Source organism: Pongo abelii, chromosome 10 (assembly GCF_028885655.2).
Source record: "Pongo abelii isolate AG06213 chromosome 10, NHGRI_mPonAbe1-v2.0_pri, whole genome shotgun sequence".
In the NCBI taxonomy this organism is placed as follows: Eukaryota; Metazoa; Chordata; class Mammalia; order Primates; family Hominidae; genus Pongo; species Pongo abelii.
The window spans coordinates 28,659,259-28,672,377 of record NC_071995.2 but is presented as its reverse complement, the minus strand read 5'-3'; the positions used below and the strand labels follow the sequence as shown (position 1 = coordinate 28,672,377).

General features: G+C 37.1%; 1 protein-coding gene across 13 annotated transcripts in view; it reads right to left on the bottom strand.

Annotated features, from left to right (window-relative positions):
- BMAL2 (basic helix-loop-helix ARNT like 2) overlaps window positions 1-13,119 on the bottom strand; it is a 96,735-nt gene that overhangs the window by 55,555 nt on the left and 28,061 nt on the right. For 7 of the 13 annotated variants that reach the window (XM_009247571.3, XM_009247573.4, XM_002823056.6 and 4 more), the window contains exons 2-3: window positions 5,540-5,690; window positions 3,717-3,818 (exon numbers count right to left, since the gene is read on the bottom strand). In XM_009247571.3, coding sequence (XP_009245846.2) covers window positions 3,717-3,818; window positions 5,540-5,690 — 253 coding nt within the window. The remainder of the gene's footprint in view (window positions 1-3,716; window positions 3,819-5,539; window positions 5,691-13,119) is intronic. The other 6 variants (XM_002823054.6, XM_054527026.2, XM_054527024.2 and 3 more) reach the window with 1 other exon arrangement.

Below are 13,119 nucleotides of genomic sequence, written 5' to 3'. Positions count from 1 at the left end.
TTAGTAAATTTGGTCTATAATCCTAATATTTTACAAATTTTTACAAATGTGTTTTAATAAGCTTTCTGATATTAAAAATGTTCACATTACTGGGATACATTTTCTTAGTGTAGCACCTTACATTACAGTAATAGAATTTCAAAATACAATGCAAAGTTTTCTTGAAAACTATTTTCACTGCATTTTGAATGAAATGTAGGTATTCTTTCTAAATCAACCAAAGACAAAGTTAGACGCAGATGCAATCTCAAAATATTCCCCAGATCTGCTATTTTTTAGGCGTTCCTCTTTTTGAAACGTGCTTCCTTTGATTACTGTGTGCCGCTCCCACTTCAGAGCCATGCCTTCATATATTCTGGACAGGCTTCCCCTCATCTTGTACTATCTTTAGGTCAGCACCCCCAGACTATATTCTCGGCCCCCAGTCTCCCCACTCCATAAGCTTCTCACAGTGATGGCACCCACATCATCAGTTCAAGTACTTTTTGTGCATTAATGATGTCTAAGTCTCTAACTCCAGGCCAGGCCTCCACCCTGAGCTCCAAATCCTCATGTCCAACTTCCTGTTTGAAGGTTCTATAAATATCCCATTCTTAGTGTGTCCAAAACTGAACTCATCATCTTTGCCTCAATCTAAGTGAATGAAAATACCACCCTCCATATAGGAGCCCAAGTCAGAAAACGTGGGCACACATCCTCTCCCCAATGAACAATCATGAAGTCCTACTGATCCTATCTTCTAAGTGTGTCATATGTCCCTTCCTTTCCCTGCCCTTCCTGTCCAGGGCCACTCTCTTTGATTGATGCTCAGAACACCTCGTCCTTGGCAAAAGCTATTCTCTGTTGTTCTCTCTGCCTGCTGGGTCTTCTTCTTTCAGCTCATCCTCCATGCTATTTCCAAGGTGATTCTTTGAAAATTGTAAGACTGTACCACTCCCTCCTACCAGGATGGCTATAATCAAGCAATTGAAAATAATAAGTATTGGCTAGGCGCAGTGGCTCACGCCTGCAATCCCAGCACTTCGGGAGGCCAAGGCGGGCAGATCATGAGGTCAGGAGATCGAGACCATCCTGGCTAATACGGTCAAACCCCGTCTCTACTAATAATACAAAAAATTAGCCAGGTGTGGTGGTGGGCGCCTGTAGTCCCAGCTACTTGGGAGGCTGAGGTAGGAGAATGGCGTGAACTCAGGAGGCAGAGCTTGCAGTGAGCCAAGATCGCGCCACTGCACTCCAGCCTGGGCGACACAGCGAGACTTTGTTTCGTCTCAAAAAATAAAAAATAAAAAATAATAAGTATCAGTGAGGATGAAGAAAATGGAACTCTTGTACACTACTCATGGGAATGTAACATGATACAGCCACTGTGGAAAACAGTACAGCAGTTCCTCAAAAACTAAACAATTCTCATATAACCCAGCAACTCTCTCCTAGGCATATATCCAAAAGAATGGAAAGCAAGGACTAAAACAGGTATTTGTACATCAATGTTCATAGTAGCATTATTCCCAATAGCCAAAAAGTGGAAATAACCCATCAACAGAGGACTGGATAAATCAAATATGGTGTATACACACAGTGGAATATTATTCAGCCATAAACAGGAATGAAATTCTGACACATGCTATAATATGGATGAAACTTGAAGACATTATGCTAAGTGAAATAAGTCAGATGCAAAAAAACAAACATCATATAATTCCACCTTTTTTTTTTTTTTTTTTTTTTTGAGATAGAGTCTCGCTCTGTCACCCAGGCTGGAGTACAGTGGCACGACCTTGGCTCACTGCAACCTCCACCTCCTGGGTTCAAGCAATTCTCCTGCCTCAGCCTCCCAAGTAGCTGGGACTACAGGCGCATGCCGCCACGCCTGGCTAATTTTTTTGTATTTTTAGTAGAGATGGGGTTTCACCATGTTGCCCAGGCTGGTTGCAAACTCCTAAGCTCAGGCAATCCGCCCGCCTTAGACTCCCACTTACGTGAAATAGTGGGAATTTGCTAGAACAAGCAAATTCATAGAGCCAGAAAATATACTAGAGGTTAGCAGGGGATCAGGAGAGAGGAGAATGGGAACACTATTGTTTATGGGCACAGAATTCTTCTTTGGGGTGATTCAAAAGTTTTAGAAATAGAGGTGATGGTCTACAATACTGAATATAATTGATGCCAATTAATTGTACACTTAATAGTGGTTCAAATGGCAAATTTCATGTTATTTATATATGTGTGTGTGTGTGTGTATGTATTTACCATAATAAAAAAGTGAAAAAGTGCAGAGGCAATCAATTCTTTAAAAAATATGAATCTGATCAAGTTCTTCTCATGCTTAGAATTCTTCAGTTTTCCTACTGCATTCAAGATAGTTTTCAGATTCTTCAGTTCAACAGATCTTTCATGACTTAGTTCATGTTTATCCCTCAAATCTCATAGCTCACCCCCTTCTAAGTGCACCCTCTGCTCTATGGTGACAACCACTCATTTCCTGATCAGGAGTATGCAACTACATACCTGTATGCCTGCACGGTTGTTCTTTCCACCTAAAATATCTTCTCCATTCCTGCTCTGTAGACTCTCTTCTTCTCTTCTGTTTTTAAATGTATTTTTATATTGATAGGGCCTCACTCTTCTCATCCAGGCTGGAATGCAGTGGCATGACCATAGCTCACTGCAGCCTCGAACTTCTGGGCTCAAGAGATCTTCCCGCCTCTGCCTCCCAAAGTGCTGGGATTACAGCCATACGCCATCATACCTGGCTGTAGACTCATTTCTATTCTTCATTTAAAACTTAGCTTAAGTCAACTTTTCCAGGAAGCATTTAAATCTTATTTAAATGCCCAACTTTATTTGCTGACATAGTACCCAGGGTCTCTATTATAGCAGTTATGATGATGTAAAATAATTGTTTGTGTCTTTTCCACTTGCACAAGTTTCTCGTACCTTTGTGTCTCTGTCTCTCCTAGTCTACTAACTGTCACATAGTAGCAACCCAATAAATGTTTAATGACTACATTCCACAGATTCAACAAAGACTCTTTTAAAGAACCAGCTCTCCAGCCGGGTGCAGTGGCTCACACCTATAATCCCAGCACTTTGGGAGGCCGAGGCGGGTGGATCACGAGGTCAAGAGATTGAGACCATCCTGGCCAACATGGTGAAACCCCATCTCTACTAAAAATACAAAAATTAGCCTGGTGTGTCAGTGGGTGCCTGTAGTCCCAGCTAATAGGGAGGCTGAGGCAGAAGAGTCACTTGAACCCAGGAGGCGGAGGTTGCAGTGAGCCGAGATTGCACCATTTGCACTCCAGCCTGGTGACAGAGTGAGACTGTCTCAAAAAACGAAAAGCAAAAAAGAACCAGCTCTCCATTCAAAACCAACAGTGCCACAGAAAGGGTGGACATTCTCATATATCTTTCCTTTTTAAAAAGATCCAGCACTCTGAGGCTATGTGAGTGAAATCAGCCTCTCACCTATTGACTGGCTTTCCTGCACTGAGGCCTCGGGAAGGACACTATATAGTCAGCACCACGTACTTTGACATCCAAAATTTCATTAAAGGGAATAGAATCTGGTAGGATAAAGGAAGGATTGGGGAAGGAAGGAGAAGCTCTGGGACAGATGATGAGCAAATCAGTGGGATGTGTATCATGTTTTCACTGCCACTCTATGCCCTCTTCAAGTAGGGGAGGGAGTATGTCAAAGACAGTCCAGGACTTACCTGCTGCCACTGGAGGCTGATATTTCTATCCTTGTTGAAAGAAGATAGGTAAGGGGATTCTGAGAAAGCTTTTCCACCACTTTTTCTGTCATGATTCCTGACCTGGAAGGAAGGAGGCCTTGGGTCACCCCCTATCCAGATGTTCTGGGAATGGACAGCAAGCCTGTCCTCAAGTGGAGAAAGTAGCCTACTCTGTCCAGCTACCCAGTGATAGGAAGCTGGGTGAGTGGAGAAAATACCACATCTGGAATCAGGCATTCTAACAAGCTGTGTGATGGCTGGGCAAACTGCTTGACATTTCTGAGTTCTCGCTTCTTCCTTTTCTAAAATGTGAGTAGTTACCTAAATAATCTTCAGCGTTGCTTGCTGACAAAAAAATGTCGTGCTGTCAGTACTTTGCATGTTTCTTGTATTTTTGCTAGCACTGATCCCACTTTCCATTTCACCCCCAAACCACTGCAAGGTCTTATCTGTGCCCCCCATGTGGCATGAAGCTGGGCTACCTCTATATTCACTGTTCCCACTTCAATTGCTAAAATCATATTTAGACACCAAGAAAGAACAATGGTGCTTATGATTCTGAAGAATAAGGAAGAAAATAAAAAGAACTGACAGTCACTTTCAGCTCAAGATAAGTGGGGGCTATTGACTGATAATTTAGGATGGAAAACAGCTAGATAGTCTAAAAAGACTGTCACTTCATCAACTACAGTTTTCAGAAGCATCCATGTTAATGGAAGAGACTAAGGGAAAAGAGACAACCAAAAACAGTAGAAAACCTTCCAATCATTTATATGTGGCGTGGGAAGTGCTTTAGTATTTACTGCCTTGGGAACTGAAGCTAAATTATAAAGTGTATTGGGAAGAACTGAGTTAAAAAGAGCTAGTATGTGCCCACTTTGTAAATAAAGAGCTGAATACCACCCCCACCCACCAAAAAAGAAAAAAAAAAAAAGAGCTAGGATGTTTTATTATGTCCTTATCTTGACCTCCAACTCCCAACTCAGGATTTTTCCCTCCATTCATGATGGATAACTGTCATCAACTCTCACATTTATGTAAAGTACCAGCCTACGGTGAGTTGCTATAGATGGCTATCTTTATTTTTCCTTAATGTTTTCTAAATTTTATACCTATTTATTTAGAGATGGGGTCTTGCTGGTCTCCAACATCTGGGCTCAAACGAACCTACCTCAGCCTCCCACGTAGCTAGTACTGCAGGCGTGTGCCACTGGACCTGGCTTGCCCTGATGTTTTCACCATATAAACTCTAGCTTTGGGGAAGTCATTAAAGAATATTTAGGACAGAAGCTGCAGGGGTAACAAAAATAAATAGGGAGATAGTGGGCATTCTCAACATTGACTTTATTATCAATTTGACTTAATAAATAGGGAAAGCACGAATTTTATATGATTAAACTGACCACAGATAACCAAGGGCTGGTTATTCTATACATGACGAGTAAGGTGAGAAGTAGTCATCATTATTTTAAGTCAAACATCCAAGGTGTTTTCCTCATGTTTATAAGTATTTCAATAAGGAAGGCAAGTATTTTGCCATGACCATAAACATTAACCAAATAAAACTCATGTTCCTATGTCTCTTTCAGACTCCAGCTGACCATCCTAGATACCTTTCTTCAGAGCTGGATGGAAAAGTTCCAAGTCAGTCACTGACAAAGGTAGCAGTTGGGTGGACAAGTACTCTCCCGTCTCCAAATGTTACCATGAACTTGGAAATAATTAATGATTTTAAAAGGAATATTTTCCTCTTCTCCCTAGAGTCAAAGATCTCACTGGGTTAGAGGACCCAATTCACTTACTGGGATGGGTCTGAATCACTTCCTTTGCGTTTTCGTGGAAACTCTGTCATGTGTGAGCTGAAAGACCCCATAGCTGTTGGTCTTGTCCCTGGACTCACGCGGCTGGAAACCACAGGAGCAATGCACTGGTTCTCCTCTCTCAACACTTTACCTATGGGCAGCAGAGTACAACAAGACATTTATTTTAAACATTAACTTTTACTTTGTACATATCCATATCACACATTTTAAATGACTTTTCTATCTTGATATTTAAAAAATACCAGCCTTAGCCAGGCGCAGTGGCTCATGCCTGTAATCCCAGCACTTTGTAAGGCTGAGGCGGGTGGATCACCTGAGGTCAGGAGATCAAGACCAGTCTGGCCAACACAGCAAAACCCCATCTCTATTAAAGCACAAAAATTAGCCAGGCACAATGTGGGCATCTGTAATCCCAGCTACTCGGGTCGCTGAGGCAGGAGAATTCCTTGGACCTGGGAGGCAGAGGTTGCAGTGAGCTGAGATCATGCTACTGTACTCCAGCCTGGGCAACAGAGCGAGACTCCCTCTCAAAAAAAATGTATATACACATACACACACACACACACACACACACACATATTATATCTATATATACACATTATATATATACACACATTATATATATCGAGACACATTTTAAATATATATATATCAGTCAAAACCAACATAACACAGAATGAAAGACTAATTGTGTACACTCAAGTATTAATTAAATATTTGTTAGTCCATGTTTTTAAGGCTTTCCCCCTATATTGTAAAAGAAATTTGAATATGGTAGAAAATACAGAAAACACAGAAAAATAGAAAGGAAGGGGGAAATCCAAATTTTTTCCCAATGTCACACAAACCAATGTTAAAATCCTTTTGAGATATTTCTTCTGAGAATTTTTTTCTATAGTTATCATTAAGGTAATTGAAATCATACAGTATACAGTAGTCCCCTCTTATCTGCAGTTTTGCCTTCTGTGGTTTCAGTTACCCGCGGTCAACTTTGGTCTGAAAATATTAAGTGGAAAATTCCAGAAATAAATCATTCGTAAGTTATCAACTGCACACGGTTCTGAGTAGCAGGATGAAATCTCACACCACAGTCATCCCTCTGTCCAGCATATCCATGCTGTATATGTCACCTGCCCGCGAGTTACTTAGTAGCTGGTTCGGTTATTAGATTCACTGTTGCAGTACCACAGTGCTGGTGTTCAAAGAACCCTTATTTTGCTTAATAGTGGCCTCAAAGCACAAGAGTGATGATGCTGGCATATTGTTATAATTGTTCTACTTTATTACTAATTATTGTAATCTCTTACTATGCTGAATTTATAGATTAAACTTTTATCATAGGTATGTATGTATAGGAAAAATTCATATATGTAGAGCTTGGTATTATCTGCAGTTTCAGGCATCCACTGGGGAGTCTCAGAACGTATCCGCCATGGGTAAGAGGGGCCGACTGTCATCAGATTTATGTATCATTGTGACAAAATAACTTTCCAGTTTTATTACAAATTCTTTATAAATGACTCTAATGGATGTATAATACACTATCATGTAGCTGTGTCCAGTTATTTAACCACTCTCCTATTGTTAGAACCTACATTTAATTTTACTTTATTTGCCAGTACAAATACATATTTTGGTACATAAAACTTTTTATCTACTTCTGGTTATTTTGGACACTATCCCAGAAATGAGTTAACAAGGTCAAGAGACATCAATGTTTTTAACTCTGCTAAGTGTGATTTTAAAAAATCCTTTTCGTCTCAAGTGAGGTTTATTAAATGTTTTACAAAATGTAAAGATCAGAATCACTGAATCAAAATAACCTATAGTCTAAATTTGAGAATCTGTAAGTAACTATATTTCTCATATTAAAATGCATATAAAAAGTTTAAAGTAATTTGTACCTAATAACACAGATTGAAAATATGTAACAATATTTACAAGGAGAATGTAATAAGTCTACAATAATAGTGGAAGATTTTTAACACATCTTTAACAGTAACTGATAGATCAAGTAGTAAAAATAATGATACAGAAGATTTAACTGGCACAATCAGCAAGCTTCATATAATAGACATATATGGAGCACTATGCCTAGTAGCTTGAAACACCAGTGTTAATTGTTTTTGGCCAGCTATGGAGCACTTATAAAGACTGACAATATATTGGACCAAAAACCAGTCTCAAAGATTTTGACAAATTGATATCATACATAAAACATTTTCTGACTTCAGTGTAATTGTGTTGGAAGCCAGGAACAAAAAGATAACCAGAAAATCCCTATATCTTTGTAAATTAAGAAACCCACAAATAATTTCATGGGACAAGAGGAAATTCAAATGTAAAATCACAAATATTTGCAATTAAATATTAATAAAAATGTCACACATAAAAATGTGTGGAGATGCATAAGCATTACTTAAGCGTGAAATTTTAACAATGTTTAAAAAAAGAAAAATTGAAATGTAATAAGTAAATAATTTAAGAAATCAGAAAAAGATGAGTAAAATAAATCCAAAGAACTAGAAGAAAGAAAATCATAAAAATAAGACCAGAAATAATGAAATAGAATGCAAACATGTAAGAGTGCAGATTAAAAAATCTAAACAAAGTTTCTTCCAAATGATTGTAAACTCTCACAACTTTATGGCAAGATTTTTCAAAGAAAAAAATGTACAAAAAAAATTTGGGGTCATAATTTAGATGCCCTAGAAATTTCAAAGATAATAAAATATCATTAAAAATCATGCTAAATATTTAAAAATTTAGATGGAATGAAACATTTTCTATAGAATTTTAACTTACCGAAATTGAAAGAAAAAGAAATAAAAACCTGAATATTCCTATATTCTTCCTTACACAAAGTATTCCACTATATGAAAAAAGAGGGACTACCTTGACCCCCAACTTTTCTTTGTCAAGGAGGCTTACATAATTTTGATATTAAAACCTGACAACAACAGTAGAAAAGGAAAATTACAGGCCAATCTCATTCACAAACAAAAATACAAAAATCTTAATAAAACATTATCAAACAAAATTCAGAAATGAATAAAAATAATCATCCATCATGACTAAGACAGTTTCATCCTAGGGATGCAGGAGTGCCTTCATATTAGTAATTAATGAATATAATTTACCACAATAACAGATAAATGGAAAAACAGATAAATGGAAATACAATCATCTCAGGAAATGTAGAAATATTAATGAAGAAATATTGAAAGTGTTCTTTTTAAGATCAGAAACAAGAACACCCTTATTTAATTCTATATTAGAAGAGTTCACAGTAGGGTAAGGCAAGAAAAAGAAAAATGAAATATAAAATTAAGAAATAAAATTGTTTTGCTCTTATTGGGAAATGATATGATTGACTACATAGAAAATCCAAAATAATCAACATATAAATCATTAAAGTTAGAGGATATAGCAAGTTGGCTGTATATAAATCAATATGTAAAAATCAATTGCCTTTCTATCCAAAGTAACAAATAGTAAGAAAATGATATTTAAAAGATAGAATTTGTAATAATCTCAAAAATACAGAGTATCTAAAGAATAAATCTAATAAATATATAAGGTCTTTATGGAAAAAACTAAAACTTTATTTAAAACATTTTAAAAGATCCAAATAAATGGAAAGATATGCCAGGCTTTTGAATTGGAGGCTTCAATATACTAAAGATGTAAATTATCCTAAAATAGATGTGCAATTCCCCTCAAAATACTTAATTTTTTGGTGGAACCTTTCAAGTGAAATATACAACTATGCGAACTGTATACAGAAGAACAATGGGTCATGAATAACCAAGGAAAAGGTGGGAAGACTGGTCCTATCAGATATCAAGACTTGTAAAGACACAGTAATTAAGACAGTGTAGTACTGGTATGAGGATAGACAGATGAATGGAAGAGAACAAAGAGCCCAGACATGTATATATGGACATCTGCTAAATATCCAAGGTGGTAAAAGATCAATGTGGGGAAAAAAAATAACTTTTTAATAAATGGTCCAGGATCAATTGGTTTTCTCTATGGAAAAGATGAAACGGGACTCCCTGTGTTACACCAAATACAAAAACAAATCCAGTTAGATTTGAGACCTAAATGTAAAAAACAAAAATAGAATAGAGAAAACTTTTGCTATGGTTTGAATGTTTGTGTTCCTCCAAAATTCATGTGGAAACTTAATTCCCAGTTCAACAATACTAAAAGGTGGGGCCACTAGGAGGTGATTAGGTCATGCACGCTCCACCCTCATAGATGGGATTAGTGACACCGTAAAAGGGCTGAGAGGACAAATTTGTCCCTTCCATTCCTTTGCCTCTTCTGCCAAGTGAGGATGCAGCAAGAAGATACCATCGTAGAAGCAGAAGGAGCAGCCCTCACCAGACACTGAACTTGCCCATGCCTTGATCTTGGAGTTCCCAGCCTCTAGAATTGTCAGAAATAACTACCTGTTGTTTATAAATCACCCAGCCTAAGGTGTTTTGTTATAGCAGCATCAATGGACTAAGACAACTCTAAAGGAGGGAGAGTATTTTTATTTCATAGAAAGAAATTCCCAAGACATAAAATGTAAAAACAATAAAGGAAAAGATTGTTAAATGTGACAATCTTTAAGTTAATGTTGATCAAAAGACACTACAAAGAAAATGAAACCACAAGCCACAAACTGGGAAAAGATATTTGTTAGACATATAAACAACAAAGGGTTAATATTCAGATTATATAAAGAATGGTTTTGAATCAATAAGAAAAAGACCAATGACTCTCAATAGAAAACTGGATAAAATACTTGAATAGGCACTTCATAAAAGAAATTCCAGTTGTCAACACATGGATGAAAAGGTACTCAATCTCATTGGTAACCAGGAAAATCCTAAGGAAACTGTAGTGATATACTAATAAATGATGGCTACAATTGAAAAATTTGATGATATCAAGTGTTGGTGAGGATGTGGAGCAATGGAAACACTCATGCTCTGCTGGCAGGAATGTAAGTTGCTACAGCCACTTTGGAAACCATTTCTGCATTATCTAATAAAGGTGAACACATATATAATATATGACTTGGCATTCTCCTCCTAGGTATATGGAAAAACTCTTACTGTGTATTAGCTGACAGGTATAAGAAATGCATTAGCAACATTGCTTGTAATTGAACAACAACAACAAAAACCTGAGAAAACTGGAAACTTGAAATTTTCATCAGCAAAATGGGTACATTGCTTAGTTATTGAATGAAATACCAACAGCAGCAAAAATGAATGAAGTCTAGCTATACTCAACATGGATGAATCAAAAAACATAATGCTGGCCAGGTGCAGTGGCTCATGCCTGTAATCCCAGCATGAAGACTTGGAAGGCCAAGGTAAGAGGATCACGTAAGGCCAGAAGTTTGAGACCAGTCTGGGCAACACAGCGAGATGCTGTCTCTACAAAAAAATTTTAAAACTAGCCAAGCATGGTGGTGTGCACATATAGTCTTAGCTACTCAAGAGGCTGAGGTGGGAGGATTGCCTGAGTCCAGGAGTTGAGGGTTACAGTGAGTGTGCTGCACTCCAGCCTGGGTGACAGAGTGAGACTCCGTTTTCTAAAACAAACAACAACAACAACAAAAACCGATAATGCTGAAGGGAAAAAAGTCACAGTCAAAAACACATTGCATGTTTTTAAAAATTTATATAAAGTTCAAAAACAAACTAAAAAAAAAAAGTAAAACTAATCAATTTTTAGGAATATCTGGGTTTTTTAGAAATTTTTTTTGTATAGAGATATCTCCCTATACAGAAAGCAAGGGGGTAGTTAAGACAAAAGTCAGAACAGTGGTTCTCTTCAGGAAAAGAAAGGGGGGTGTGACCATGAGGGACACACAGGGACTTCTAAGGAATTCATGTTCTACCTCTTTCACAGATCAAGGTCTTATCTTTCTTCTTTAAACAATACACATTATTTTTACCATCTTCACAGGTATAATAGATCTCACAATAAAGAAGTAGGGAGAATAATTTTACCAGTGATCGTGGGGCACTTCGGAATTAAGTTTCCAGTCTACAACAACCCAAGACTTCTAGGTCTGGATTCTCTAAATGGGACCAGTTCAGGATCACCACATACCACATGAGATCAAATATGGCTTCAGCTCCTAGACTTCATTCTAATGGATTTTGAATGACAGATTACCATCTGTCTCCACAGAAAAAGTGCAGGGAATTTATTTCATCAAATGACAAATCAAAAGGAAAAATTCACTGCCATTAAACCACAGTATACCCTGGAATATATAATACCAGACTCTCAACCATTCCCCCTACTTCCAACACACACTCTACAAGTACATTCTTTCCCTCACATAAGTTCAGAGACAGAAATAAAACGAAGATTTTTTTTTTTGCCTCTCATCCTGGGAAGCATGATCTTCACATGTTTCTATCCTACTTCCTTATTAACCTTTAAATAAGAAATGTGAATTATCTTTAGGCAGGCAGAATAGTCTTCTCTTCACAAAATAAAAGTCTGAAGCTTTAAGGGTCTTTATTTTTATGTTCTTTAATGGGTGGGGAGTATTGCCTTATAATTAGCTATGTTCCATTGACTCTATGTCAGTAGAAGTATATTCAAAACCAAGGGCTTTCTGTAAGCAAAAGGAAAATATGGGTTAGTGAGACTAGTTAGTTTTAGCTGAAAGGATCTGTTCTTTGGAAATAATCTCCATGTTGCAGATTCTTATTTTTGTTAGTAGGTGACTCATAATTTAAGGAGTAAAAATTTCATTTTTAACTTTCCAGTTTACTTGACTTTCTGCCTCCACATATACATCTGCAGAAGATGAGACCATGTGTTAGGAATTGAAGTTCAGCTCTGCTTTTATATAACTCATTTTGGAAGTATATGATTTAATGTTTTGATATTGTCTTTCCTTGCCAAATTGAGTGACTTCTCAGTGGTGAATGTAATATGTGTTCTTTAACACTCAATAAAATAATACAGAATTTAGGTTAAACAAAGATATCATGATTGCCTTTTTACAAAGAAAGTTTGTGATTTTACTTAAAACGAGATTAGCATTAAATCTCACTCCACTCTACATCTGTCTCCCTGGTGATGAGAATCAATCTTGCAATATTTCAAAGGTCTACTATTTAGTATCAATTCCTCAAGGAGGAAAATAAATTACAGGAAATGAGCAGCTGTTTGGAAGTCATAACCAAGGGAAGACAAGTAGCCACTTGGTTTAGGCTCACAGTTACAAAGGAGTTCAAATTTGGAATTCGGCATTGTGGTTGAAAAAGAATACCCACTGCATATATGCGCACGCACACACACATTCACAGAAGTCACGGCCAAACGGGAAAATTTTTCATTTTTCATAAAACTTTAAAACTTTTGTTCCATTACCTACTTTCACAGCCAATAGTGTGCTATATCTTAAAATTTGTTTAAATTTTCATTATCTTGTAAATAACGTTTGGTTAAAAATAATTTATTCTGTGTAAACGTTTAAATTACTTCCTTGAGAAATGAAAGTGGCCTTTGCTTCTTAACTTCTAAGAGTC